Below are 27,544 nucleotides of genomic sequence, written 5' to 3'. Positions count from 1 at the left end.
GGAGCCTGAAAAGGCAGCAGGAGACGTGACAGTAGACTCTTAATACCCGCTAATAAAAAGCCAACCATCTGATTAATAGGAGTTTCTATGCAGAGGAGAGACACTTCTCTGGTGTTTAAGCTTAAAAAAAGGCTGGATTTGCTTTAATAACTGAACTATAGAACTGCTGGATATTTAAAGGAAGGCGTAACCATTTTCCTCCCACAGTCACTCCTTAAACGAATTGATTATTATGTTTTATTTCCGGGTGGATCGTCTAAATAAGTGGTCCTCAATGGAAAAAATCTAAATCTAGATAAGTAATTTTTTTCTTAAAATAAATACATTTTTTCTTGAATTGAGAAGTTAAAGGAGATAAATTGCCAATGGAACAAGACAATTTACATATAAAATAAGGAAACACAACTGCATTGTCTTATTTCAATTCAATTCAATTTCAATTCAGTTTATTTATATAGCGCCAAATTCACAACACACGTCATCTCAAGGCACTTTACAGTTCAACCAGATCATACAGTCAAATTGATACAAAGTTTTCTATCTAAGGAAAACCAGTTGATTGCATTGACTCATTGACTCAAATACAATCCCCCACACTAAGCATGCTTGTAGCGACAGTGGAGAGGAAAAACTCCCTTTTAACAGGAAGAAACCTCCAGCAGAACCAGGCTCAGTGTGAGCGGCCATCTGCCGAGGCCCACTGGGGTTCAAGGAGACAGAAGCAGAGATACAAAAAGCAGCTGTAAAAGGCGGCCCCGTCCAGGAAACACACAGCCAGGCAGACGAGTTCCAAGGCAGCTCCCATGCCAGAGGACGAAGAGAGCACATCCACTCAGTCACGGTCAGAGAAACAGGACCACACTGGAAAACAGGCCGATCTCCAACATCTATTAACAAGGGTGTTGATAGAAGCAGCACAGCTGATGTTTTTTTCCAGGATGACGTCACAGACAAACAGGAACAGACGAGGCAAAGCTACTCTGAGGAAAAGCAGAGAGAGCAGAAGGTTAGAGATTGAACTAACAGATTCTGCAGAATAGGAGAACAGAGAGAGAATGAAGCAGAATGATGAAATGGGGGTCCCTATGTCCTCCAAAAGTCTAAGCCTATAGCAGCATAACTATAGAGATAGCTCAGGATAACCTGAGCCACCCTAACTATAAGCTTTATCAAAAATGAAAGTTTTAAGCCTAGCCTTAAAAGTAGACAGGGTGTCTGCCTCACGGACTAAAACTGGTAGTTGGTTCCACAGGAGAGGAGCCTGATAACTAAAAGATCTGCCTCCCATTCTACTTTTAGAAATTCTAGGAACCACTAGTAAACCTGCAGATTGAGAGCGAAGTGCTCTGTTAGGAACATAAGGAACAATCAGATCTCTGATATAAGATGGAGCTTGGCCATTTAAGGCTTTATATGTGAGAAGGAGGATTTTAAATTCTATTCTTGATTTAACAGGAAGCCAATGAAGAGAAGCCAGGATAGGAGAGATATGATCTCTCTTTTTCATTTTCATTAGAACTCTGGCTGCAGCATTTTGGATCAGCTGAAGGCTTTTAACTACAGTTTGTGGACTTCCTGATAGTAAAGAATTACAATAGTCCAGCCTTGAAGTAACAAATGCATGGACTAGTTTCTCAGCATCACCCCTGGACAGGATATTTCTAATTTTTGCAATGTTCCTCAGATGAAAGAAGGAAATTCTAGAAACCTCTTTGATATGGGATTTAAATGACAGGTCCTGATCAAAAATAACACCAAGATTTTTTACTTTATTATCTGAAATCAGTTTAATCCCATCCAAATGAAGTGACTGGCTAATCAGTTTCTTTTTCAGAGACTCTGGTCCAAAGACTATAACTTCTGTTTTGTCTGCATTCAGAAGCAGAAAATTAAGAGTCATCCAGGTTTTTATGTCTTCAAGACATGCCTGTAATCTATGTAATGGGTTAGCTTCATCTGGATTTATAGACAGATATAGCTGGGTATCATCAGCATAACAGTGGAAATTAATCCCATGCTGTCTAATAATTCTACCAATTGGGAGCATGTATAAAGTAAAGAGAATTGGTCCTAGCACTGATCCCTGTGGTACTCCACAGGTAACCTTTGAGCGTGTTGAAGATCTATCATTAACATGAACAAACTGAATTCGATCAGATAGATAAGATTTAAACCAGTCTAGTGCTGTTCCTTTAATTCCAACAAAATATTCAAGTCTTTCTAAAAGAATATTATGGTCAACTGTATCAAATGCAGCACTAAGATCCAACAGGACGAGCACAGATACAAGTCCATTATCTGAGGCCATGAGAATATCATTAGTGACTTTCACCAGAGCTGTTTCAGTGCTATGATGAGCTCTAAAGCCAGACTGAAACTCTTCAAAAAGTTCATTATGGTGGAAGTGATCGCAAACTTGTTTGGCAACTACTTTCTCAAGAATTTTGGATAAGAAAGGAAGATTGGATATAGGTCTATAATTGACCAAGTCATCTGGGTCAAGAGACGGTTTCTTAAGCAGAGGTTTAATTACAGCAATCTTAAAAGCTTTAGGTACATATCCCTGTAACAGAGATAGATTAATCACATCTAAAATGGAGGAGGAGATCAAAGGGAATACCTCCTTAAATAACCTGGTTGGAACTGGATCTAACATACAAGTTGAAGGCTTAGATGAAGACAATAATTTTGCTAATTCAGAGAGTTCAACTGGATCAAAGCAGTCTAAACCCGGTTCAGATTCCATGACTACCTCAGGTACAATCGCGGATAGAGGAGTGCTTATGATCTTATTTTTAATAAGATCAATCTTATTTATAAAGAATCCCATAAAATCATTGCTGCTAAGAGCAGGTGGAAGGGACGGTTCAACAGAGCTATGGCTCTGGGTGAGTTTGGCAACTGTATTAAAAAGAAATCTAGGATTATTCTTATTCTCCTCTATTAATGAGGAGAAGTATGCTGCTCTTGCTTTACAAAGGGTCCTCTTATACAGCAGTAAACCATTTTTCCAGACTAGGAAGGACTCTCGCAGGCCTGTGGAGCGATATTTTCTCTCCAGTTTCCTAGCATTTTGCTTCAAAGTACGCAGCTCTGCATTAAACCAAGGAGCAAGCTTTCTATTTTTAACGGTTTTCATTTTCAAAGGAGCTGCGTTGTCTAAGGCAATACGCAGAGAACTAGCAACCCCCTCAACAAAATCATCAACCTGTGAAGGGGAATAAGCTAAGCTTTTGCACTCTGCAGCACTGCTCAGTGACACAGAGCAGAGAGAAAGTGAAGCAGATTCTTTAAAATTTATAACTGCACTATCTGATAAAGATCTACTAAAATTGAACCTTCTTTTGGGGGAGGAGAACTCTGTTAAAGTAATCCTGAAGGTTATTAGAAAGTGGTCAGAGAGGACAGGGTTGTGAGGAAATACTGTTATTTCTTCACATTCTATGCCGTATGTCAGCACAAGATCCAAAGTATGAAGATGAGAATGCGTGGGACTATTCACATTTTGAACAAAGCCAATAGTGTCTAAGATAGCATTAAAGGCTGCTCTTAAGCTATCGCCTTCAATGTCAGCATGGATGTTAAAATCTCCCACTATGATGACCCTGTCAGTATTTAATACCAAATCAGAAAGGAACTCTGAAAACTCATCTAAAAATTCAGAGTAAGGACCTGGTGGACGATACAAAGTTACAAAAAGAAGAGGTTTTCTTGCCTTGAAATTTGGATCAGGGAAATTAAGGGTTAAGTGTTCAAAAGAGTTGTAGGAATTAATTGTTTTGGGAGTAATCAGTAAGTCAGACTCGAAGATTGTTGCTACTCCTCCTCCTCGCCCAGAACTTCTGGGGATGTGAAAATTTAAATAGCTTGAAGGAGTTGCCTCATTTATGCTCACATAATCCTCTTGCTGCAGCCAGGTTTCTGTAAGGCAAAACAAGTCAATGTGATTATCACAAATCAAGTCATTAACTAGTAGACTTTTAGAGGAAAGCGATCTTATGTTAAACAGACCGCATTTAATTGTTTTAACTTTTTCCCCAATTGGAGTTATTTTGATTTTAATTAGATTATCATGATTTACTCCTTTGGGAATCTTTGCTAATTTATTAGATTTTGGTCGTGGGCAAGACACTGTCTGGATGGAGTAAAGAGTGGGTAACAGTAGAGAAGCTGCAGAGATGTGTGTTAAACTACAACTCTGCTTCCTGGTCTGCACCCTGGGTGGTCAGGGTTTTGGAGGACTAATAAATGTGGCCAGATTCCTAGAAAGAAGAGCTGCACCATCCAAAGTGGGATGGATGCCGTCTCTCCGAATCAGACCAGGCTTTCCCCAAAAGGATTGCCAATTATTAATGTAGCCCACGTTGTTTTCAGGGCACCACCTAGACAACCAGCGATTGAATGACGACATGCGGCTAAACATGTCATCACTTGTCAGATCAGGGAGGGGACCAGAGAAAATTACGGAGTCCGACATTTTTTTGGCAAACTTACACACCGAAGCAACACTAATTTTAGTGACCTCCGATCGGCGTAACCGGGTGTCATTACCACCAGCGTGAATAACAATCTTACTGTATTTAACCTTATCCTTAGCCAGTAGTTTCAGGTAGGATTTGATGTCGCCCGTTCTGGCCCCCGGCAAACATTTGACTATGGTCCCTGGTGTCTCTAATGCCACGTTTCTGACTATGGAGCTGCCAATCACCAGAGTGGGCTTCTCAGTGGGTGTGTCACTGAGTGGGGAAAACCGGTTAGAAACGTGAACGGGTTGGTGGTGACCAGTGGGCAGAGATCCACGACTACGCTTTCTGCGTACAGTTACCCAATCGCCTGGCTGCTCAGGCACTTTTGGAGGACAGCTACGTGGGGGGCCTACTTCAACAGCCTGAAGCCTGGATTCTAACTCTGACACCCTCGCCTCCAAAGCTACAAAAATACTACACTTATTACACATCCCATTATCACTAAAGGAGGCAGAGGAATAACTGAACATCTGACACAGAGAGCAGGAGAGAGGAGAGGAAGAAGGAAGAGTTGGAAAAGAGTCAAGGGAGGGAGAGAGAGAAGCCATAGCAATGCTAAGCTAGCGCTAGCCTAGGCTAGCTACTTCTTGCTATCAGAAATAAAACCGTGTGAAACTGACAAGTGCTCAGTAGAAAAGTGCAGCAGAAGGTGCTATGTTTTAAAGTAGTCAGTTAGAGTTACTTAGATACAGAGATATCACAGAGAAAATAACTTAACTTCAGATGGAGATCCTCTGAACCACTTATTTCAAGTGCATTTTATCTAAATATCTTATTTTTAAGAGTAAAAATTCAATTGGCAAATCATCTGACTTATTTCTAGATTGTTTTCCCAGTGTAATTGTAAATCATTCTGGTGACATGTTTACGTAAAATATAAGGTTGTCCTATGTGCTCGTCCGGTTAGCCATCATTAGGCGACTAATCACTGAGATGGCGCAGACACCGCGCCGTGAAGGCGGCGTTACGTTACCAACAGAGAGCAAAAAGCAGTGATCATCCATCTGAACGGTCAGTTAACTGAGTTCCCTACAAGGTCCACTATATAGTCCCCGCTCTATATAGAGTTGGCCGAAGAAGCTGCTTCTAGGAGAAGCTAACCTAGATGCTAACCTCAGTTCTTAGCATTGGGATCAAAACATAATCCTGCAGAACTACAGGCCCGTTTCAAACCTTTCCTTCAACTTAAAGATATAGAGGACAATCTTTTATTTCAGGGTGGATCATCTAAAAAATTGGTCCTCCTAACTGTCAATCATCCTGGTGATGTGTTTACGTAAGGCCGTCCTACTGGAGGACAAAGGGACCCCTTTATCATCATCCCGCTTCATTCTATCTCTATAGTTCTGCTGCTATAGGCTTAGACTGCTGGAGGACATAGGGACCCCTTTTTCATCATTCTGCTTCATTCTATCTCTATTCTCCCACTCTGCAGAATCTGTTAGTTCAATCTCTAACGTTCTGCTCTCTCTGCTTTTTCTCATAGTAGCTTCATCTGGTCTGTTCCTGTTTGGCTGGGACTCCATCCTGGAGAGAAATATCAGCTGTTTTGCACTGCTTCCGATGCTCGGATGCACCGCTGGACCTCTCGAGGTCGCCCCCCATAGACTTTTCATGTAAATCAGACGCTGCGATGCAGAAAACAAGTCTGTTGTGAACGCAGCTTTAGAACCTACAGAGGTTTGGATCACGCTCCGATCCGGTATCAACGGACCTGAATGTTTCACTCGTATTTGTTCAATATCTGGAAGGAGAAACAGCTTTGAAAAGTGGAGCTTTTAAATGGTTGTGGAAGCTGATAAGATGTAGGGATCCACAGTGAAACCCCATCATGGTCTAAGAGGGGATTCATAGTCCAAAAGTAAAATGAGAATCCGGTTAGAAGACGTTTCCTAAAACTGTTGGAGACATAAAATCATTCTTTTCCTCTAATCTTTGCTGCAGCCTGATGTGAAAATATAATTAGCAGCAATTAACTTTGATAGATTAGGAGGAAAAAGAAGGCAGGGTTATGGAGTCTCAGGCTGTGGGAATGGAGAAAATGGAGAACCTCATAGAATATTGAAAGGAGATTATCTGGAAAGAATTATATTTTAAAGTTGTGGTTGGAAAATGTAGATTTCTCTTATTTCTTATATTGATTTACACTATTTACTAAGTCTGTTTCACCTTGAAGGCCGCAGCATTCCCTGCAGGATGGTGTTTGTAGACCAGACATTCTTTCTTCCATAACAAACCAGATTCTTTCTCAGGTTTATTCATAACATTTTACTGTTTAACTAAAGTGTTTGTAATTAGTTTGACTCTGACTACTCTCCATTATTGTAAGAAAGGAGGAACGAACGCTGCTCAGGCAGAACAGGGCTGATTACCTTATGATGAACTGTTCTCTCTTTGCAAAGATAAAAATAAAGTGCTGACTGAGTGAAATCCATCGATCTCCGTTTATCGTTTATTTAACTGGAGTGAATAGTTGAATACTTTTTTTCCCCAATATAAAATGTACTTTGACCAAAAATTAGAAGAAAGGAGGAAAAGTTTGTAAATTACATTTTTTTTTAGAAAATTCTTTAAAAGATTCTCCGAAAATGTAGTTATTAAGACAGGCAAATTATTTAGATAAGCCTGTTATTCTACTATTCAGATACATGAAGGGGTTAGCATTTTCTAAAAACAGCGGCAGAGGTTAAAGGTCGACCACAGAGAGGTCAGAGGTCAGTGGACACTCTGGACGTTTCTCAATCTCCGTACGTGTGCATTGTCGTGTCCTGCTGAAATGTTCAGCATTAGTACTGCTCCAATTTCCAAGACCGAGAACGAACCAAGTCACCGGATGTTAGTCTGGCCCCTCCCTCTTTACCCAGCATGCATCAGAGCAGACTTGTCTGTTCTCCAGACTGACAGCTGTCCCAGCATGCACTGCAGCAGCTTCCAGGTTAGCGGTTAAAAGTTCTCTTTTCTAAAAGAACGTTTTAAGATCATTTGAGGCAAGAAGATGAGACTTTAAGCTTCACTATATGGAACATTTACTGATTTAGTGCGGAATAAAAGAAAAAAGTTCAGATGTTGAGAGGACCGTGGCGACCAGCGGACCTCCGAGGGTAACCGCTTCTGTTCTGACCCAGATTTATGCAGCGTTCTCCCCGAGTCCAGACTTTACTGGGTTCTAGTCAAGAACATATTTGGTGAGAACAAAAGTCGCGTTCTAGTGAACAGGAAACGGCCTCTAAGTCAGGGTCATGTAGAGGACGCTTCAGACAAACATGGCAGCAAATCAAACCTTTCAATTCTTTTTTGTTTAAAGGCAACTCATCGCTCTGATGTAATGCAGACATTTTTGCTTTTTATTACCTTTAAACTGTAATGAAGAAAACATTAAAAAGAACAAACATCAAAGCTCTAAACGAGTTCCTCTTCTTGCATTAGATCTGCACCAGTTTCCTTTTATTGAAATTTTTCTCGTGTTCTGAACAACTGTTGGTGTTTCTAGCAGCATGCAGTCTTTATAAAAACTAACACTTGTTATTTCTTTATGTCTTTGCACCCTTAAAACATGAACAAAGACAAGCAGCAGCTGCCGCTGGGTTCTGTTTGTCAAAGCACCGACTCAGTCCAGCGACCAATGAAGAAAACGTTTCTGCCGTCTGGAAGGAAAAGCATTAAGATTTGAAACGAGCAGCGAAACATGAAGCAGCAGATGTTCCGAGCTCCAGAGATCTCAATCTTTCCATGCTTCTCTCTGCGTCGTCTCCCCATCTGGAAGCTTTTATTTTTTAGTCATTCTAATGTTTAGGGCCCCGTTATGGAGGATGGGGGCCCCTAGGGGTGAAAGCTGAGGTGGTATTTTACCTTATTTCATGCATCAAATTCACATTGGAGCAAAGTTTATGGTTTAAATTAGCTGTTAGCTTTTTATAAAGGTTTATAGAAGTAATTTTTAATTGGCATCATTTCAACAAATCGGTATTCTGGTTTCAATGCTCATTATATTCAGGGATTGGTTCTTTATTCACTTAAAAGATCAACATTTAAACAAAGAGTGGTTTGAATTACGCATTATAAAAATGCATCGAGATAAATGCGGAGACGTTCCTGTTGGAAATAATGTATAACGGCGTTCCCCTGGGCTGTAGTCTCTGCCCTTTTTTTTCAGATTGAAATTAAAATCAATCGCCACAAACTTTCCATATTTCACACATATGCTGACGATGCAGCTTCCTCCGTAACAAATGGCGACATACGTGGAAAATATGTTACGCTATCAAACCTAAAATCGTTCTTAATAGTTAGCAAAACCTGATTTTTTTATTCGCTTTTTGTCAGAAGATGATCGATGAAACATGTGGGCTTCATTACGTAAAGCCAAATGCTTTGATAACACCTGATTTCTTATACGTCGAGAATGCGTTTTTTGTGCGTTAGTAACGTGTTTTCTTCACCTTTCAATCCTTCATCCTTCGTAGTTTACATGTTGAGAGCGTGTGAAAAAAAATGTCGACTTTTTATGATTTCATGTGATTATGACCCATTGAGCCACTGATGGTCGTTGCTTGTTTCTCATTGGCTGTTCTTTCCAAGTAGGATCATTATACAGGTTTACTTTACAGGGTTAATACCCGTGTAAACACGCTACACAATAACCCTGTATAATGATCCTTATCTGCTTGTTTCCATTGGCTGTTCTTAACATGCTGGTTAAGAACGCGCTGTCATAGGTGGACGCACTGCGTATACTTTATATATCCCAGGAACCTTTTTCTTCTTCTTCTTTGACTATTTAAGCTGATGTAACGAGTAAATTTATCCACTGTGAGATCAATAAAATCAATCAATCAATCTCAATGTGTGAACTATGAGAGACAGATTGAAAGGCAAAGATAACGAGCTAACAGCCTACATGTCAGAAATCAGCTGTTATTGAACCTTTTGGCTTTCCATACTTCATCTTGGTTTCTCATTTAAAAGCATGATAGGATGTGAGGTTATAGAAAAACTGCCATTTCAGGACAACAAGTTTCACACAGTCAATAATTAGCTTCATCATTTAAATGAGCTCCTGGTTCGAAGTCTCATCTGTAACAATCAAGCTGAGGAGGATGATTACAGTAATCTAATAATCAAGATCTACAGTTAGGCCGTATCACCCTAACGGGATTTAGAGAAGAGAAGAGGCAGGAAGGAAGGAAGGAAGGAAGGAAGGAACCAAGGCAGGAAGGAACCAAGGCAGGAAGGAACCAAGATAGAGGAAGAAAGAAGGAAGGAACCAAGGTAGAGGAAGAAGGAAGAAAGAAACCAAGGTAGAGGAAGAAGGAAGGAAGGAACCAAGGTAGAGGAAGAAGGAAGGAAGGAACCAAGGTAGAGGAAGAAGGAAGGAAGAAACCAAGGTAGAGGAAGAAGGAAGGAAGGAACCAAGGTAGAGGAAGAAGGGAGGAAGGAACCAAGGTAGAGGAAGAAGGGAGGAAGGAACCAAGGTAGAGGAAGAAGGAAGGAAGAAAGGAAGGAAGGAAGGAAGGAAGGAAGGAAGGAACCAAGGCAGGAAGGAAGGAAGGAAGGAACCAAGGCAGGAAGGAAGGAAGGAAGGAACCAAGGCAGGAAGGAACCAAGATAGAGGAAGAAAGAAGGAAGGAACCAAGGTAGAGGAAGAAGGAAGGAAGAAACCAAGGTAGAGGAAGAAGGAAGGAAGGAACCAAGGTAGAGGAAGAAGGAAGGAAGAAACCAAGGTAGAGGAAGAAGGAAGGAAGGAACCAAGGTAGAGGAAGAAGGGAGGAAGGAACCAAGGTAGAGGAAGAAGGGAGGAAGAAACCAAGGTAGAGGAAGAAGGAAGGAAGGAACCAAGGTAGAGGAAGAAGGAAGGAAGGAACCAAGGTAGAGGAAGAAGGGAGGAAGGAACCAAGGTAGAGGAAGAAGGAAGGAAGAAACCAAGGTAGAGGAAGAAGGAAGGAAGGAACCAAGGTAGAGGAAGAAGGAAGGAAGGAACCAAGGTAGAGGAAGAAGGGAGGAAGAAACCAAGGTAGAGGAAGAAGGAAGGAAGGAACCAAGGTAGAGGAAGAAGGGAGGAAGGAACCATGGTAGAGGAAGAAGAAAGGAAGGAACCAAGGTAGAGGAAGAAGGAAGGAAGGAACCAAGGTAGAGGAAGAAGGAAGGAAGGAACCAAGGTAGAGGAAGAAAGAAGGAAGGAACCAAGGTAGAGGAAGAAGGAAGGAAGGAACCAAGGTAGAGGAAGAAGGAAGGAAGGAACCAAGGTAGAGGAAGAAAGAAGGAAGGAACCAAGGTAGAGGAAGAAGGAAGGAAGGAACCAAGGTAGAGGAAGAAGGAAGGAAGGAACCAAGGTAGAGGAAGAAAGAAGGAGGAACCAAGGTAGAGGAAGAAGGAAGGAAGGAACCAAGGTAGAGGAAGAAGGAAGGAAGGAACCAAGGTAGAGAAAGAAGGAAGGAAGGAACCAAGGTAGAGGAAGAAGGAAGAAAGGAACCATGGTAGAGGAAGAAGGAAGAAAGGAAAGAAGGAACCAAGGAAGGAACCAAGGAAGAGGAAGAAGGGAGGAAGGAACCAAGGTAGAGGAAGAAGGAAGGAAGGAAAGAAGGAACCAAGGAAGGAACCAAGGTAGAGGAAGAAGGAAGGAAGGAACCAAGGTAGAGGAAGAAGGAAGGAAGGAACCAAGGTAGAGGAAGAAAGAAGGAAGGAATCAAGGTAGAGGAAGAAGGAAGGAAGGAACCAAGGTAGAGGAAGAAGGAAGGAAGGAACCAAGGTAGAGGAAGAAAGAAGGAAGGAACCAAGGTAGAGGAAGAAGGAAGGAAGGAACCAAGGTAGAGGAAGAAGGAAGGAAGGAACCAAGGTAGAGAAAGAAGCAAGGAAGGAACCAATGTAGAGGAAGAAGGAAGGAAGGAACCATGGTAGAGGAAGAAGGAAGAAAGGAAAGAAGGAACCAAGGAAGGAACCAAGGAAGAGGAAGAAGGAAGGAAGGAACCAAGGAAGTAAGGAAGGAAAGAAAGGAGGAAGGAAGGAACAAAGGAAGAACCCAAGGAAGAAAGAAGGAGGGAATCAAGGAAGGAAAGGAGGAAGGAAGTAAGTAACCAAGGAAGGAAGGAACCAAGGAAGGAAGGAAGGAACCAAGGAAGGAAAGAAGGAACCCAGAAAGAGGAAGAAGGAAGGACAGAAAGAAGGAAGGTAGGAACCAAGGAAGAACCCAAGGAAGGAAGAAACCAAGGAAGGAAGGAAGATTCCCCAAAACTTTGGCAGTTTAGAATGTTTAATTTTTCAGGTTCTTCGGGTTCTTCAGGTTCTTCAGGTTCTTTAGGTTCTTCAGGCTCTTCAGGTTCTTCAGGTTCTTCAGGTTCTTCGGTTTCTTTAGGTTCTTCAGGCTCTTCAGGTTCTTCAGGTTCTTCGGTTTCTTTAGGTTCCCCAGAACCATTAAACCTACAGGTTCCTCTTAGATCTAAGGAGTCTAACGGGAACTAGAATTTAAACTCCCTAAAACTCTGAGTGAAAGTTTCCTGTTGTTTTCGCACCAAAACAAAGAAAACCTAAAAATCCATTAAATTAAAACAAATAGTTTAATAATCAGGAGCCCAGATTGTGTTTAAAAGGCTCCGTCACTAAAACCCACATCCACTCCTGGGCCTCAGCATCGGAGGAGCAGGCAGCACAGCAGGCGGATTAGAGACGGGTGACAAATGAACACAGAAGCTGTTTGAGCTCTGATTGTGAAAAGGATGAAGGAGTAAGGAAGCTCATTTCTCTCCTCTTATCTCCTCAGAGCACCAGGAGTTCACCAGCTTCATGTTCTCCTCCATCATGTCAACAGACTCCTGGGAAGCTGAGTGGACCTCAGCTCATCATTTACATCCATATATTCAACATTCTGCTCTAGTTGGGATTATCTATCTAACTACCGTAGGCTCAGGATGGGGAGTCAGATTTAATCTGAGTTTAAGCTCTGAGGTTTAACACTTCAGCCCCAAGAAAGAGCAGAAAATATCAACTAAAGCGACACGAGTTAGAAACCGACTGCAGCACTTATCTGCATCCATTAACACGCAGAGACGTGCCTTTATATTTAACGATTTATAACATTTGGAAAAAGGAAAGAAAATTACAATATTTAGGCTTTTTACCAACAGACTGTATCTTCCACAGAGGATGCAGATATTTTCCCATCGTAATAGAAAGACGATAATTCGCATTTTATCCAGAAAAACATTTAAAGGATCCAAGAGAGAATCCATCAGAATATGACGAATAGGAAGGGAGGAAGGAAGGAAGGAACCGAGGGAAGGAAGGACGAGGGAGTAAGGAAGGAACCGAGGGAAGGAAGGATGAGGGAGTAAGGAAAGAACCGAGGGAAGGAAGGATGAGGAAGTAAGGAAGGATGAGGGAGTAAGGAAGGATGAGGGAGAAAGGAAGGATGAGGGAGTAAGGAAGGATGAGGGAGTAAGGAAGGATGAGGGAGAAAGGAAGGATGAGGGAGAAAGGAAGGATGAGGGAGAAAGGAAGGATGAGGGAGTAAGGAAGGATGAGGGAGTAAGGAAGGAACCGAGGGAAGGAAGGACGAGGGAGTAAGGAAGGAACCGAGGGAAGGAAGGATGAGGGAGTAAGGAAGGAACCGAGGGAAGGAAGGATGAGGGAGTAAGGAAGGATGAGGGAGTAAGGAAGGATGAGGGAGAAAGGAAGGATGAGGGAGTAAGGAAGGATGAGGGAGTAAGGAAGGACCCGAGGGAAGGAAGGATGAGGGAGTAAGGAAGGAACTGAGGGAGTAAGGAAGGAACCGAGGGAAGGAAGGACGAGGGAGTAAGGAAGGATGAGGGAGTAAGGAAGGAACCGAGGGAAGGAAGGACGAGGGAGTAAGGAAGGATGAGGGAGTAAGGAAGGATGAGGGAGAAAGGAAGGATGAGGGAGTAAGGAAGGATGAGGGAGAAAGGAAGGATGAGGGAGTAAGGAAGGATGAGGGAGTAAGGAAGGATGAGGGAGTAAGGAAGGATGAGGGAGTAAGGAAGGGACCGAGGGAAGCAAGGATGAGGGAGTAAGGAAGGAACCGAAGGAAGGAAGGACGAGGGAGTAAGGAAGGAACCGAGGGAAGGAAGGACGAGGGAGTAAGGAAGGAACCGAGGGAAGGAAGGATGAGGGAGTAAGGAAGGAACCGAGGGAAGGAAGGATGAGGGAGTAAGGAAGGATGAGGGAGTAAGGAAGGAACTGAGGGAGTAAGGAAGGAACCGAGGGAAGGAAGGACGAGGGAGTAAGGAAGGATGAGGGAGTAAGGAAGGATGAGGGAGTAAGGAAGGATGAGGGAGAAAGGAAGGATGAGGGAGTAAGGAAGGACCCGAGGGAAGGAAGGATGAGGGAGTAAGGAAGGAACTGAGGGAGTAAGGAAGGAACCGAGGGAAGGAAGGACGAGGGAGTAAGGAAGGATGAGGGAGTAAGGAAGGAACCGAGGGAAGGAAGGACGAGGGAGTAAGGAAGGATGAGGGAGTAAGGAAGGATGAGGGAGAAAGGAAGGATGAGGGAGTAAGGAAGGAACTGAGGGAGTAAGGAAGGAACTGAGGGAGTAAGGAAGGAACTGAGGGAGTAAGGAAGGAACTGAGGGAGTAAGGAAGGACCTCCCTCCCCCTGGTGCTGTGAATAAAGTCTAGAGCTTTTCTGAACATGGAATAATTTTATCCAGAGTTTAATGTTCAGATGATTGAGAATAACAATAAAACCAGCTCCTCATCTAAGGCCTTTACACCTGTTTGACATCAATAATTGATTATATCGTTGGATTTAGTAACAATAAAACTTTAAAAAGTCAGATCAGTTGGAAAAACATCCAATCTAATCTATTTATTAACCAATATATCGGTTACAGATCAACCAATTAACCCTTGAAATCCAAATAATCCACAGAAAATTCTAAAGTTTTCCTTTTTTATTAGAGTAATCATTTAACTTGTTGACAAATGAAAGGTAAACCAGATCATTTACAGGCATAAATTAGTTATTTCTGTATAAAACCTTGAATGTTTTCTGCTAAATCTGTCTAATTGCATAAATCAGGGTTTTGAAGAACAGAAATATCAGTCCGACGGCGCAGACGTCTAAAAACTCCTGAATGAAACAAAATGGTGGCTGATGGTTTCATTCTCTGACTGGGAGTTCTGGAACCAGAAAACAATTCCAGTGATGTGTTCATGTACAGCACGTTAATCCTGGCTTTGATCAGTATTAACTAGTAGCATCAGTGTTAACTAGCAGCATCAGTATTAACTAGTAGCATCAGCGTTAACTAGTAGCATCAGTATGACCTATTAGCATCAGTATTAACTAGTAGCATCAGTATGAACTAGTAGCATCTGTATTAACTAGCAGCATCCGTATTAACTAGTAATAAATCCCATGTCACGTTAGCAGTGACAGCGGCGTCAGATGCAGCTGAAGGGTTTTCGGCTCAAATCGTTGATTATTACAATTATTAACCAACATTTTGGTCAAAGTGACCAAGTTGTTGATTTTTTCTCATTTTAACAAATTAGATCATCTGTTTTTACCACAATGACGTGGTTGGACACAGAAAATCCATCCGATTTTAGGGTGTGCCTTTAAACCCCCCACAACTGGACATTTTTTTTTTGTTATCTTCCCATGCAGTGGCGGTCCTAGACCAAATGTTCCAGGGGCCAGGAGGGGGCCAGGAGGGGGCCGGGGGGGGGGGCCAGGAGGGGGCCAGGAGGGGGCCAGGGGGGGGCCAGGGGGGGGCCAGGAGGGGGCCAGGGGGGGGCCAGGAGGGGGCCAGGGGGGGGCCAGGAGGGGGCCGGTGTGTTTTCATGGGGGAACAGAAAAGCATGAAATAAAAAACAGGATAAGGGATTCAAATACATTAATATAGCTGGATTAGGTTTAATTAAAATTCTGTCTTTTTAGGTCAATATACATTCAGAATTTAGGAATTTTACATATTTTTGACTTAATTTAAATAAAATGACAGTTTTTCGATAAAATCTGAATCTGAAATATGAAATTGAAAAACTGATCAATTCAGCTGTAAAAAATGTTTTCCTTCCTTCCTTGGGTCCTTCCTTCCTTGGTTCCTTCCTTCCTTGGTTCCTTCCTTCCTCTTTCTTCCTTCCTTGGGTTGTTCCTTCCTTGTTTCTTTCCTTCCTTGATTCCTTACTTCCTCTTTTGTCCTTCCTTGGGTCGTTCCTTCTTTGATTCCTTCCTTCCTTCCTTGGGTTGTTCCTTCTTTGATTCCTTTCTTCCTTGATTCCTTCCTTCCTCTTTCTTCTTTCCTTTGGTCATTCCTTCCTTGGTTCCTTCCTTCCTTGGTTTCTTCCTTCCTTGGGTTGTTCCTTCCTTGGTTCCTTCCTTCCTTGATTCCTTCCTTCCTCTTTTGTCCTTCCTTGGGTCGTTCCTTCTTTGATTCCTTCTTTGATTCCTTCATGCCAGGACATGATCTACAGGGGCACTGGCCCCCGTTGCCCCCTGTATTGCACCTGCCATGGAGGGAATCAGCCTTTCTCACTGAAAATGATGCTAAATCTGTCTGCTAAATATTTTTTTCTAAATAAATAAAAAACATTTTTACAGCTGAACTGATCCGTTTTTCTCGAGTTCTAACTCAGATTTTAATAGAAAAACTGTTATTTTTAACTTAAATTAAGTCAAAAGTCAAATTCTGAATGTATATCGACCTAATAAGACAGGATTTTAATTAAACCTAAATGAAGATAAATTTCACTTCATGCATCTATATTAATATATCATAATATAATGGGGGGGGGGGACTTTTCTCTCCATGAACTTTTCCAGTAAAGATGATCTGAACTCACCGTTAAAGTTCCAGAGAGGCTGGAAGCCTCCAACTTCGCTGCTCTCATTACTCATGGTTCATGGCAAACAGCGAAGTTTCTCCCACAGATTGACGCTCCTGCCGCTCCGCTCCGCTCCTCTCCTCTCCTCTCCTCTCTGCTCCTCTCCGCTCCTCCTGGATCCTCTGGAAACCCAGCAGATAATCTCAAAGCTTTTCCTCCTGATTCACTCTGACTCCTTTTTCCCGTCTAATGAAACCGCAGCGCTGTGATCTCCGTGAGAGATCCGCTCCATTCCATCCGTGCGCACCGCACCGCACCGCACGCACCTCTGATACGGAGCGAAAGAGAGAGGGAGTTATGATGTCATTTTCTCCTGCCAATCCTTCATGCCTCACTCTTTTGCTTTTAAAACAATCATCTGCGCGGCTGCTGGTAGGAAATGTCCCAATATTGATGCGCAACCTCCAGGGAATTGCTGCTTTTCAGCCAGAGTCAGGAGCGCTCTGCGCGCCTCCAGCCCAAACATTCACAACAAACTGAGTGGAAAGCAGTTTTCTACCAGATCACAGCAGACTGGGGAAAGCTGAGCCCGCGCGCGCCGGTTTAATACTCCCTCACCTCCCCTCTGGCTATAAGATCCAATCTCCTTTAAATTCATGCAAACCCCCTGAAGGACGGAAACTTTAAAACATGGAGAAAACATTTATAGATAAAGCTGCAGGTGGGGGAGATGTCCAAAGATTTAAAACACACCGGAAGTCTCCCCCAGCTCAGAAATACAGCATATAGATGTGATACAGGTGATCATGGTGGTGGGATCCTTTTCCTTCTGTTTTCAGTTATTGTCAAGGTTAGGTGGAGCTTTCTGAGGACCCGGGCAGCAGTGAGGGGGCGGGCAGCAGTGAGGACCCGGGCAGCAGTGAGGACCCGGGCAGCAGTGAGGGGGCGGGCAGCAGTGAGGACCCGGGCAGCAGTGAGGGGGCGGGCAGCAGTGAGGACCCGGGCAGCAGTGAGGGGGCGGGCAGCAGTGAGGACCCGGGCAGCAGTGAGGACCCGGGCAGCAGTGAGGGGGGCGGGCAGCAGTGAGGACCCGGGCAGCAGTGAGGGGGCGGGCAGCAGTGAGGACCCGGGCAGCAGTGAGGACCCGGGCAGCAGTGAGGACCCGGGCAGCAGTGAGGGGGCGGGCAGCAGTGAGGACCCGGGCAGCAGTGAGGACCCGGGCAGCAGTGAGGGGGCGGGCAGCAGTGAGGACCCGGGCAGCAGTGAGGGGGCGGGCAGCAGTGAGGACCCGGGCAGCAGTGAGGACCCGGGCAGCAGTGAGGGGGCGGGCAGCAGTGAGGACCCGGGCAGCAGTGAGGGGGCGGGCAGCAGTGAGGACCCGGGCAGCAGTGAGGACCCGGGCAGCAGTGAGGGGGGCGGGCAGCAGTGAGGACCCGGGCAGCAGTGAGGGGGCGGGCAGCAGTGAGGACCCGGGCAGCAGTGAGGGGGCGGGCAGCAGTGAGGACCCGGGCAGCAGTGAGGACCCGGGCAGCAGTGAGGGGGCGGGCAGCAGTGAGGACCCGGGCAGCAGTGAGGGGGCGGGCAGCAGTGAGGACCCGGGCAGCAGTGAGGACCCGGGCAGCAGTGAGGACCCGGGCAGCAGTGAGGGGGCGGGCAGCAGTGAGGACCCGGGCAGCAGTGAGGACCCGGGCAGCAGTGAGGGGGCGGGCAGCAGTGAGGACCCGGGCAGCAGTGAGGGGGCGGGCAGCAGTGAGGACCCGGGCAGCAGTGAGGACCCGGGCAGCAGTGAGGGGGCGGGCAGCAGTGAGGACCCGGGCAGCAGTGAGGGGGCGGGCAGCAGTGAGGACCCGGGCAGCAGTGAGGACCCGGGCAGCAGTGAGGACCCGGGCAGCAGTGAGGGGGCGGGCAGCAGTGAGGACCCGGGCAGCAGTGAGGGGCGGGCAGCAGTGAGGACCCGGGCAGCAGTGAGGGGGCGGGCAGCAGTGAGGACCCGGGCAGCAGTGAGGACCCGGGCAGCAGTGAGGACCCGGGCAGCAGTGAGGGGGCGGGCAGCAGTGAGGACCCGGGCAGCAGTGAGGGGGCGGGCAGCAGTGAGGACCCGGGCAGCAGTTAGGGGGCAAAGGTTTTAATTAGACGTCCAAGGCAAAAAAATCAGAAATACAAAATACTGAGAACCAAAACAACATCCAGTAACATCAGGGTGAACACAGCAAGGAGATGACAACAAAACAATAGAGGAGGAAAAAGCCAACAGTGACTGAAGATGAGGTGTATACATGGGAGACGGAACAAAGACCAGGCTAATTAGTAGATTGGGAGCAGGTGTGAATAGAGGAGGCTAGAAGGGAGTGATAATATGAGATGATCCATGGCTTCCAGGCGTGTCAGTAATGGAGGGCGTGTGGAGGCGTGATTCATTTAGGGGAGGGGGCAAAATTAATGACGCCTGGATACCGTGATAAAAAATTATCGCATTAGGAGGTGGTTCCGAAAGCTTTAGTTTTGCTAGCATTGCTGTTTGTTGAACCGCTATCAATGTTGGTGGCATCAGCTGTAGAGCATTGACTTTCAGTGCTGAGGTTGTTGGTTCGAGACTATGATGGAGTATTAGGGCCAGGTTAGAGATTTTTTTATGTTTTTGTTTTGATAATAAAGTCATAGTATTAGGAGGAAAAAAATTGTAAAATGATGAGAATAAAGTCGTAACATTATGCGAATAGTTGTCAAATTAGGAGAATAAAATCGTAACATTATAAGAAAAAAAGTTCAACTGTATTCTCGTAATGTTACGACTTTATTCTCTTAATTTTACGGCTTTTTTCTCGTAATATTAAGATTTTCTGTCTCGTAATGTAAAGACTTTATTCTAGTAATGTTACAACTTTATTCTCACAATATTACAGCTTTATTCTGGTAATATTACGACTTTATTCTGGTAATATTACGACTTTATTCTGGTAATATTACGACTTTATTCTGGTAATATTACGACTTTATTCTGGTAATATTACAACTTTATTCTGGTAATATTACGACTTTATTCTCGTAATGTTACAACTTTATTCTCGTAATGTTACAACTTTATTCTGGTAATATTACGACTTTATTCTGGTAATGTTACAACTTTATTCTGGTAATGTTACGACTTTATTCTGGTAATATTACGACTTTATTCTGGTAATATTACGACTTTATTCTCGTAATGTTACAACTTTATTCTGTTAATATTACGACTTTATTTTGGCAATATTACGACTTTATTCTAGTAATGTTACGACTTTATTCTGGTAATATTACGACTTTATTCTGGTAATATTACGACTTTATTCTAGTAATGTTACAACTTTATTCTCACAATATTACAGCTTTATTTTGGTAATATTACGACTTTATTCTGGTAATATTACGACTTTATTCTGGTAATATTACAACTTTATTCTAGTAATGTTACAACTTTATTCTCGTAATATTACAACTTTATTCTGGTAATGTTACGACTTTATTCTCGTAATATTACGACTTTATTCAGGTAATATTACAACTTTATTCTAGTAATGTTACAACTTTATTCTGTTAATATTACAACTTTATTCTCATAATATTACGACTTTATTCTCGTAATGTTACGACTTTATTCTGGTAATATTACGACTTTATTCTGGTAATATTACGACTTTATTCTAGTAATGTTACAACTTTATTCTCACAATATTACAGCTTTATTCTGGTAATATTACGACTTTATTCTGGTAATATTACGACTTTATTCTAGTAATGTTACGACTTTATTCTCACAATATTACGAGCTTTATTCTGGTAATATTACGACTTTATTCAGGTAATATTACAACTTTATTCTCACAATGTTACAACTTTATTCTGGTAATATTACGACTTTATTCTCTTAATATTACAACTTTATTCTAGTAATATTACGACTTTATTCTCGTAATGTTACAACTTTATTCTCGTAATGTTACAACTTTATTCTGTTAATATTACGACTTTATTCTGGTAATATTACAACTTTATTCTGGTAATGTTACGACTTTATTCTGGTAATATTACGACTTTATTCTGGTAATATTACGACTTTATTCTAGTAATGTTACAACTTTATTCTCACAATATTACAGCTTTATTTTGGTAATATTACGACTTTATTCTGGTAATATTACGACTTTATTCTGGTAATATTACGACTTTATTCTGGTAATGTTACAACTTTATTCTGGTAATATTACGACTTTATTCTGGTAATATTACGACTTTATTCTCATAATATTACGACTTTATTCTGGTAATATTACAACTTTATTCTGGTAATGTTACGAACTTTATTCTGGTAATATTACAACTTTATTCTCATAATGTTACGACTTTATTCTCGTAATGTTACGACTTTATTCTGAATATATTACAACTTTATTCTGGTAATGTTACGACTTTATTCTCGTAATGTTACAACTTTATTCTGGTAATATTACGACTTTATTTTGGCAATATTACGACTTTATTCTAGTAATGTTACGACTTTATTCTGGTAATATTACGAATTTATTCTGGTAATATTACGACTTTATTCTAGTAATGTTACAACTTTATTCTCACAATATTACAGCTTTATTTTGGTAATATTACGACTTTATTCAGGTAATATTACAACTTTATTCTAGAAATGTTACAACTTTATTCTCGTAATGTTACAACTTTATTCTCTTGATGTTACAACTTTATTCTGGTAATATTATGACTTTATTCTCGTAATGTTACAACTTTATTCTGGTAATGTTACGACTTTATTCTGGTAATATTACGTCTTTATTCTGGTAATATTACGACTTTATTCTCGTAATGTTACGACTTTATTCTGGTAATATTACGACTTTATTCTGGTAATATTACGACTTTATTCTAGTAATGTTACGACTTTATTCTGGTAATATTACGACTTTATTCTGGTAATATTACGACTTTATTCTGGTAATATTACGACTTTATTCTGGTAATGTTACGACTTTATTCTGGTAATGTTACAACTTTATTCTCGTAATGTTACGACTTTATTCTGGTAATATTACGACTTTATTCTGGTAATGTTACGACTTTATTCTGGTAATATTACAACTTTATTCTGGTAATATTACGACTTTATTCTCGTAATATTACGACTTTATTCTCGTAATGTTACAACTTTATTCTGGTAATGTTACGACTTTATTCTCGTAATGTTACGACTTTATTCTGGTAATATTACGACTTTATTCTCGTAATGTTACGACTTTATTCTGGTAATGTTACGACTTTATTCTCGTAATGTTACGACTTTATTCTGGTAATATTACGACTTTATTCTAGTAATATTACGACTTTATTCTGGTAATATTACGACTTTATTCTCGTAATGTTACGACTTTATTCTGGTAATGTTACGACTTTATTCTCGTAATATTACGACTTTATTCTGGTAATATTACAACTTTATTCTAGTAATGTTACAACTTTATTCTGGTAATGTTACGACTTTATTCTCGTAATGTTACAACTTTATTCTGGTAATATTACGACTTTATTCTCGTAATGTTACAACTTTATTCTCGTAATGTTACAACTTTATTCTGTTAATATTATGACTTTATTCTGGTAATATTACGACTTTATTCTCGTAATGTTACGACTTTATTCTGGTAATATTACGACTTTATTCTGGTAATATTACGACTTTATTCTAGTAATGTTACAACTTTATTCTCACAATATTACAGCTTTATTTTGGTAATATTACGACTTTATTCAGGTAATATTACGACTTTATTCTAGTAATATTACGACTTTATTCTGGTAATATTACAACTTTATTCTGGTAATGTTACGACTTTATTCTGGTAATATTACGACTTTATTCTGGTAATGTTACGACTTTATTCTCGTAATATTACAACTTTATTCTCGTAATGTTACAACTTTATTCTGGTAATGTTACGACTTTATTCTCATTCTTATTTTCTCTGTAGAGAAATTCTCACCAATGGCTCCATATAATCTGGCACTGATGACTGGTCTGAAGGCGGGCTAAATAGAGACTAATGCAGGTGGATCAGATGAGCAGCTAATGGGAACTGGGTGAAGCTAAGCAGGTGTGTGAAATGAGTAATCAGAGCAGAAATCAGTGCCGAGCTCATAATCGGTTACAAAACTAGCCACCTGGATAAATGCGCATCTATTTTCATTACTTCAAGGATGAGAAAAGTTACAGAAAAAGAAACATCTCCTAAAAAAACCCAGCTTCTATGTGTTCTGACCCAACAGAGAATAAAATCTGCTCTCATAACACAAATGTTGAGTCATCGGCACCTCGCTGAGATCCAAAGAAAACAAACTAGAACTGAGTCATTAGCTGAACAAAACACAGCGGATGCCTTCAGCAGAATAGAAGGCATCAGAAACAAGGTGATGAAATAGTTTTAGAGCAGAACATATAAAGGAATCCATGCAGAATAGGAGTTAATGTAAGCCACAGATATAAGACCGTCAGGATTATGGAGAGCAGCGTTCAGTTGGTCACTAGACTGAAGGAAAGAAGGCTGGACAGCAGCTGGACTTTGAAATAGACGAATACCAAAAACCAGTTAAATGAATACTATGGTATCACACCAATATATATTCATATGAATTCCAAAAACAAAAAATAACAAAGTAATAAAGTGCTTATGTTATTGTATTTTTATTCTTATTTTCAATTAACATTAACATACAAACATTTTACAGAACTTTTACGGAAATACAAACGTTATGAACATAACTTCTTTGGCTAAGACCAAAAATGCTGGGGTGGAAATCTTCTATACATTAGGAAAAATTAGTAAATAATTTACTGGCGCTACTTACTGGAAAAAGGTCAAATAAAATAAAAAGGGGAAGAGGAGGTAACTGATACAAGAACTATACAAAGGATGGACGGATCAGAGTTCTATTCAGTTTATTTCTATAGCTCCAATTCACATCCTGTCATCTCAGGTCACTTTCCAGTTCACCAGATCATCCAGTCAGATTGATTCAAAGTTTTCTATCTAAGGAAAACCAGCTGATTGCATCGACTCATTGACTCTTCAGCAATCCCTCACACTAAGCATGCTTGTAGCGACAGTGGAGAGGAAAAACTCCCTTTGAACAGGAAGAAACCTCCAGCAGAACCAGGCTCAGTTTGTTCTGTTCTATTCTATTCTATTCTATTCTATTCTATTCTATTCTATTCTATTCTATAAAAGGGGTAGAATAAGATATAAGTAAATCTAAACAATGTAAGTATAAAAAATATATCTCTTATTTTAAACAACAAAAAACAGTTAAGCATATTGTGCAAAATATCAATAAAAAAATTAAACTCCTATCATCCTATCATCCCACGCTGCAGATCTATTAGAATCTGTCCTTAAATTACAGCCAAACCCATTTACACAGTAACAGATAAAAACCTTTAGATAAAACAAACATTACCGCCACATATCTGACTCTATAACCATTAAAACAACTATTTTTATTAATCTCAGACAGAACTATTAAATGACTTGTATTATATTAAACTGAACTTCCAATTTTCACCACTGTTCGGCGCCAAGTAACCTTTCCTCTGATCATGGCTTGCTTGGTCTCGCAATGAATCCTGGGAAAACGAAGGATACCAAGGATACATCGGACCCGTCCTTCAAATCGGGCAAAAAGAAGGACGCATTTTAAGGCCGCATAACGAGGACTCTTGGAATCCGACCAGACCTCAGCGCTGCGCTATGACGTAATCGTACTTCAAATCTGGCCTTCTAAGGACGCAGCCCAGGAATTCAAACAGAGCCAACATGAAGAGAATGTGTCTATTTATAAGGCAAGAAATCCCACTTATTAAACCAGACAGGAGACACCTGTGAAGTGAAAACCATTTCAGGTGACCAGTGGTGTCAAAAGTTCACACATTTGTTACTTAAGTATAGATCCTGCAGTTTAAAAACACTCTGGTAAAAGTTGAAGTATCAACCTGACCTCTTTACTCAACTAAAAGGGAAAAAGTATGTGCTCCAAAAACTACTTAAAGTACAAAAGTATAAAGTGACCTTTAATAAAAACAGCCAGTTGCCACTATATGAATGGAAAGATACAGTTTTCTCGAATATTTCTAAGAAATTCTTTGAGATCGTTTGTTATTTTCTTTCTGTTTTCTGTCTTAATGTTGGCAGTGGGCTTTAAAGGCTTTAAACCTGGGTTTGAATGGAGACTAAGCCATTCTCAAGCACATATCAAGGAGCTCATTTTGGATCCAGATTTATTGTTGATTCTGTTCATGGTGGAGAATCTGTCATGATCGGTTTTACAAATCTGACCCACATGCAGAGAAACCACTCAGAGAGCACGGAAACAGTTAAACAGGTTTATTGAAGGAGTTACAGGTGTGGATCTGCAACTCAGTGAGCTGGTGACCCGGAACTGGAAGTTCAAAGGTTAGTTCAGGTTCTGTGGGAATCTTGGAAGCTAAGATATTTAGCATGGTTGGGAACTCGCGTTTGAGGGGGGGCCTTGTTAGTCCTTGTTAATCCAGACTGTGTGGTGAATCCAGAGTCAGGTTCACACGTTGGAGGGCGGGCAGGTTGACTAGCGTTGGACCCGGAGGAGTCATGGAGCGGACTGTCACTGGGATTTCCGATGGGAACTTGAACAGAACATGTGGAGGTTTTGCCCTGCTCAGTGTGACTCTGTTTATCCTTCCAGGGGGAGAAGGTCCAGGTTTCCAGTAACACAGGAAAGCTTCCTGCCAAAGAGCAAAGACAAAGCTAGATTAGACTCAGCTAAACTCAGCTTGGCTAGAGTACCCAAGACTGGCAAACACCCTGGCGTCGAGGTAGTGACAGTCCACTGCTCAAATACTCCTCCAGATAATGATCCAACGAGCCGCAGGTGTGCAGGGAGGGGCAGGGAAGACAGGGCACCTCCTGGTGGTGAAAAAACACAAACTGGATTCCTGACAGAATCCTGCTTCACAGCAGCAGGTTGAGGTTCAGGCTCTGCTCCGGTCCGGCCATGTCAGGATCCACTATTGCAATTGCACCAAACAGGAAAAACAACGGCGAGAAGATCCGGTTTGTCAAATTAAAATATAGTAACAACAGATCGGTAACTTCAAATTAGAGCATAATTGTTCTATATTTCAAAAAACGAACACCGCTTATTTAATACATTGGATGCAAACTATTGGTCCTTCAACAGACCAGGAAGCAGATTTCTCATCTCCATCAGAAACTGAACATCTGCTGGATCCTGCTGGGGATTATTTAATCTGTCATATTAAATTAAGCGTTCATTTCTGCATGTTTTGCTCCTATGAATTTAATGATAATATTGCGCATGCTCTCCTCGAGCTCTGAGGATCAGTCTGAGCTCAGCGATACGGGAGGAACAGCAGAGGCTGTAGGCTTTGTTTGCAGGAGGTCTGGAGCGCAGCGGGGTGGAGTGGAGGATGGTGGATTTCAGGGTAACAGAAGAAGCGGCGCAAGTGAAGTTAGAGACTGTCGTCAGACAACATGCAGTAATTTATAAATGTTTTAAATCAGGTTGGGTCCAGATTAGACAGCAGGTGGGTCTGGATCCGCTAATCTGTGACCTCTGCATTAAACCGAAGCCAAGAGTAACGAGTAGCGTTTGTTTTAAACATGTAAGGAATAGAAAGAACAGATACTGGTGTGAAAATGTAATGAGTAGAAGTCAGGAGTAGGAAGAAAAATAAGTAATGGAGTAAAGTATAGATACCTAAAAAGTGTACTTAAGTACAGTAACGAAGTATCTGTACACCTCTGCAGGTGACGGCCTCTGGAAGCTCATCTAGAAAACGCCCAGAGTGAGCGAAATGAAAGCTAAAGGTTGCTAATTTGTAGAACCTGGAATATAAGACACATTTTCAGTATTTCAACACTTTTTTGTTAAGCATATAATTCAACACGTGTTCATTCATAGTTTTGATGCCTTCAGTGTGAATCTACGAATTTCATAGTCATGAAAATTAGTGTTGCACCGATACCAGTATCGGACGGGGCCCCAATACTGCCCTAAAATGGTGGTATCGGTATCGGCCAATACTGCACAGCCAGGTATCGGGGCCAAAAAATGGCATCGGCAGAACACTAGTGAAAATAAAGAAAACTCTTTAAATGAGAAGGTGTGTCCGAACTTTTGGTCTGTACTGTGTTTATTTTAAATATTTTAGATTCAAAATTTATATTTTAAAACGTTTATTTTTGTATAGAAAACAATTTAATGTGTACTGCTATCATTTAGATGATAATAATAGTTAGTAGAGGTCAAAGGTCAGTGAACATCTATTCATGCAGAAACTGGGAATTTCATATAAATTATAAGCTGCTAACCGATGATTATGAATAATTCAATTTCAACCTGGAGAAAAAGGATAGTGGCACAAACAGCACAAACGATTGGCACAGATTTTGTGTGATTTTATAAAAGTGGGGGGGCTGGTTGACCTTTTGACCTTTAACCTTTCATTAATATCTTCAAAGCCAAATCAGCACCAATGGAGTCGAGTTAATTGACACCAGTTTCATCTGATTTGAAGAAGGTAGTGGGGGCCAGTTTCACTCAGGTGAACTGCATCTTCTGGACCCAGATGTCTGATCTATTTCCAGGGTTCTGCTGTAACTCCTCCGGTCTGGGGGCCACTGCCCCGAGGCCCCCAATGACCACGGGTTCCACTGATGCCTTGACCTTCCAGGTTTCCTCCAGCTTTTCTCTGAGCTCCTGGTGTTTCTCTAGTTTCTCATCTTCTTTTTTCCTGATGTTGGTATCGCTATGGCAACCATAACAGCTTTCCTCTGGTTTTTCTCCACCACCATAATGTCCGGTTGGTTTGCCTTTAGCATTTGGTCCGTCTGTATCTGGAAGCCCCACAGGATCTTAGCTCGGTCATTCTCCACCACCTATGGAGGTCCCCTAGGGGTTACAAAGAGGTACTGCATGGGGGACGCGAAAGCTTAGGTTGATTAGACCAAAACTTTCATCACTGTTATACACTAATATAACAGAAAAAGTAGCAAATTGATAAGAGACGTTCAAATTTAGGAGAAAAAGCACCAAATTTGCAGAATAATGCGAGATAAAGCAGATGCATCATTAACTGGGGGGCATTAGCGATAGAAGGAAACGGAACAATGACCTCCTCATGGAAGTTTTAAAGTAAATATGAAT

The 27,544-nt window shown here is 41.6% G+C and overlaps 2 protein-coding genes across 2 annotated transcripts in view; one reads left to right on the top strand and one right to left on the bottom strand.

Annotated features, from left to right (window-relative positions):
- The window catches only part of chrm4a (cholinergic receptor, muscarinic 4a), a 70,783-nt gene extending 54,164 nt beyond the window's left edge, over positions 1–16,619 (bottom strand). Inside the window, exon 1 of the mRNA XM_038272898.1 lies at positions 16,322–16,619. Coding sequence (XP_038128826.1) covers positions 16,322–16,376 — 55 coding nt within the window. The 5' untranslated portion in view covers positions 16,377–16,619. The remainder of the gene's footprint in view (positions 1–16,321) is intronic.
- Positions 16,620–16,993: 374 nt separating this feature from the next.
- On the top strand, positions 16,994–18,432 carry LOC119775035 (hyphally regulated cell wall protein 1-like). Its single transcript, XM_038272889.1, has 3 exons — positions 16,994–17,024; positions 17,143–17,655; positions 17,711–18,432. Exons 1-3 carry the CDS (start codon positions 16,994–16,996, stop codon positions 18,430–18,432), a joined length of 1,266 nt encoding a protein of 421 aa, XP_038128817.1.
- The last annotated feature ends 9,112 nt before the right edge of the window (positions 18,433–27,544 follow it).

Source organism: Cyprinodon tularosa, unplaced genomic scaffold (assembly GCF_016077235.1).
Source record: "Cyprinodon tularosa strain WSP-4 unplaced genomic scaffold, ASM1607723v1 ctg846, whole genome shotgun sequence".
NCBI classification, from domain to species: Eukaryota; Metazoa; Chordata; class Actinopteri; order Cyprinodontiformes; family Cyprinodontidae; genus Cyprinodon; species Cyprinodon tularosa.
This window is presented reverse-complemented; position numbering and strand designations above follow the sequence as displayed.

What these genes read in the sequence shown, in the direction of transcription:
- LOC119775035 (XM_038272889.1), top strand. Translation starts at nt 16,994, where the DNA reads ATGGAGAAAACATTTATAGATAAAGCTGCAG. An exon ending in ATTTATAGATAAAGCTGCAG is followed by an intron (nt 17,025 to 17,142) that starts GTGGGGGAGATG and finishes TTCTGTTTTCAG; the next exon opens with TTATTGTCAAGGTTAGGTGG. An exon ending in CAGTGAGGACCCGGGCAGCA is followed by an intron (nt 17,656 to 17,710) that starts GTGAGGGGGCGG and finishes CCCGGGCAGCAG; the next exon opens with TGAGGGGGGCGGGCAGCAGT.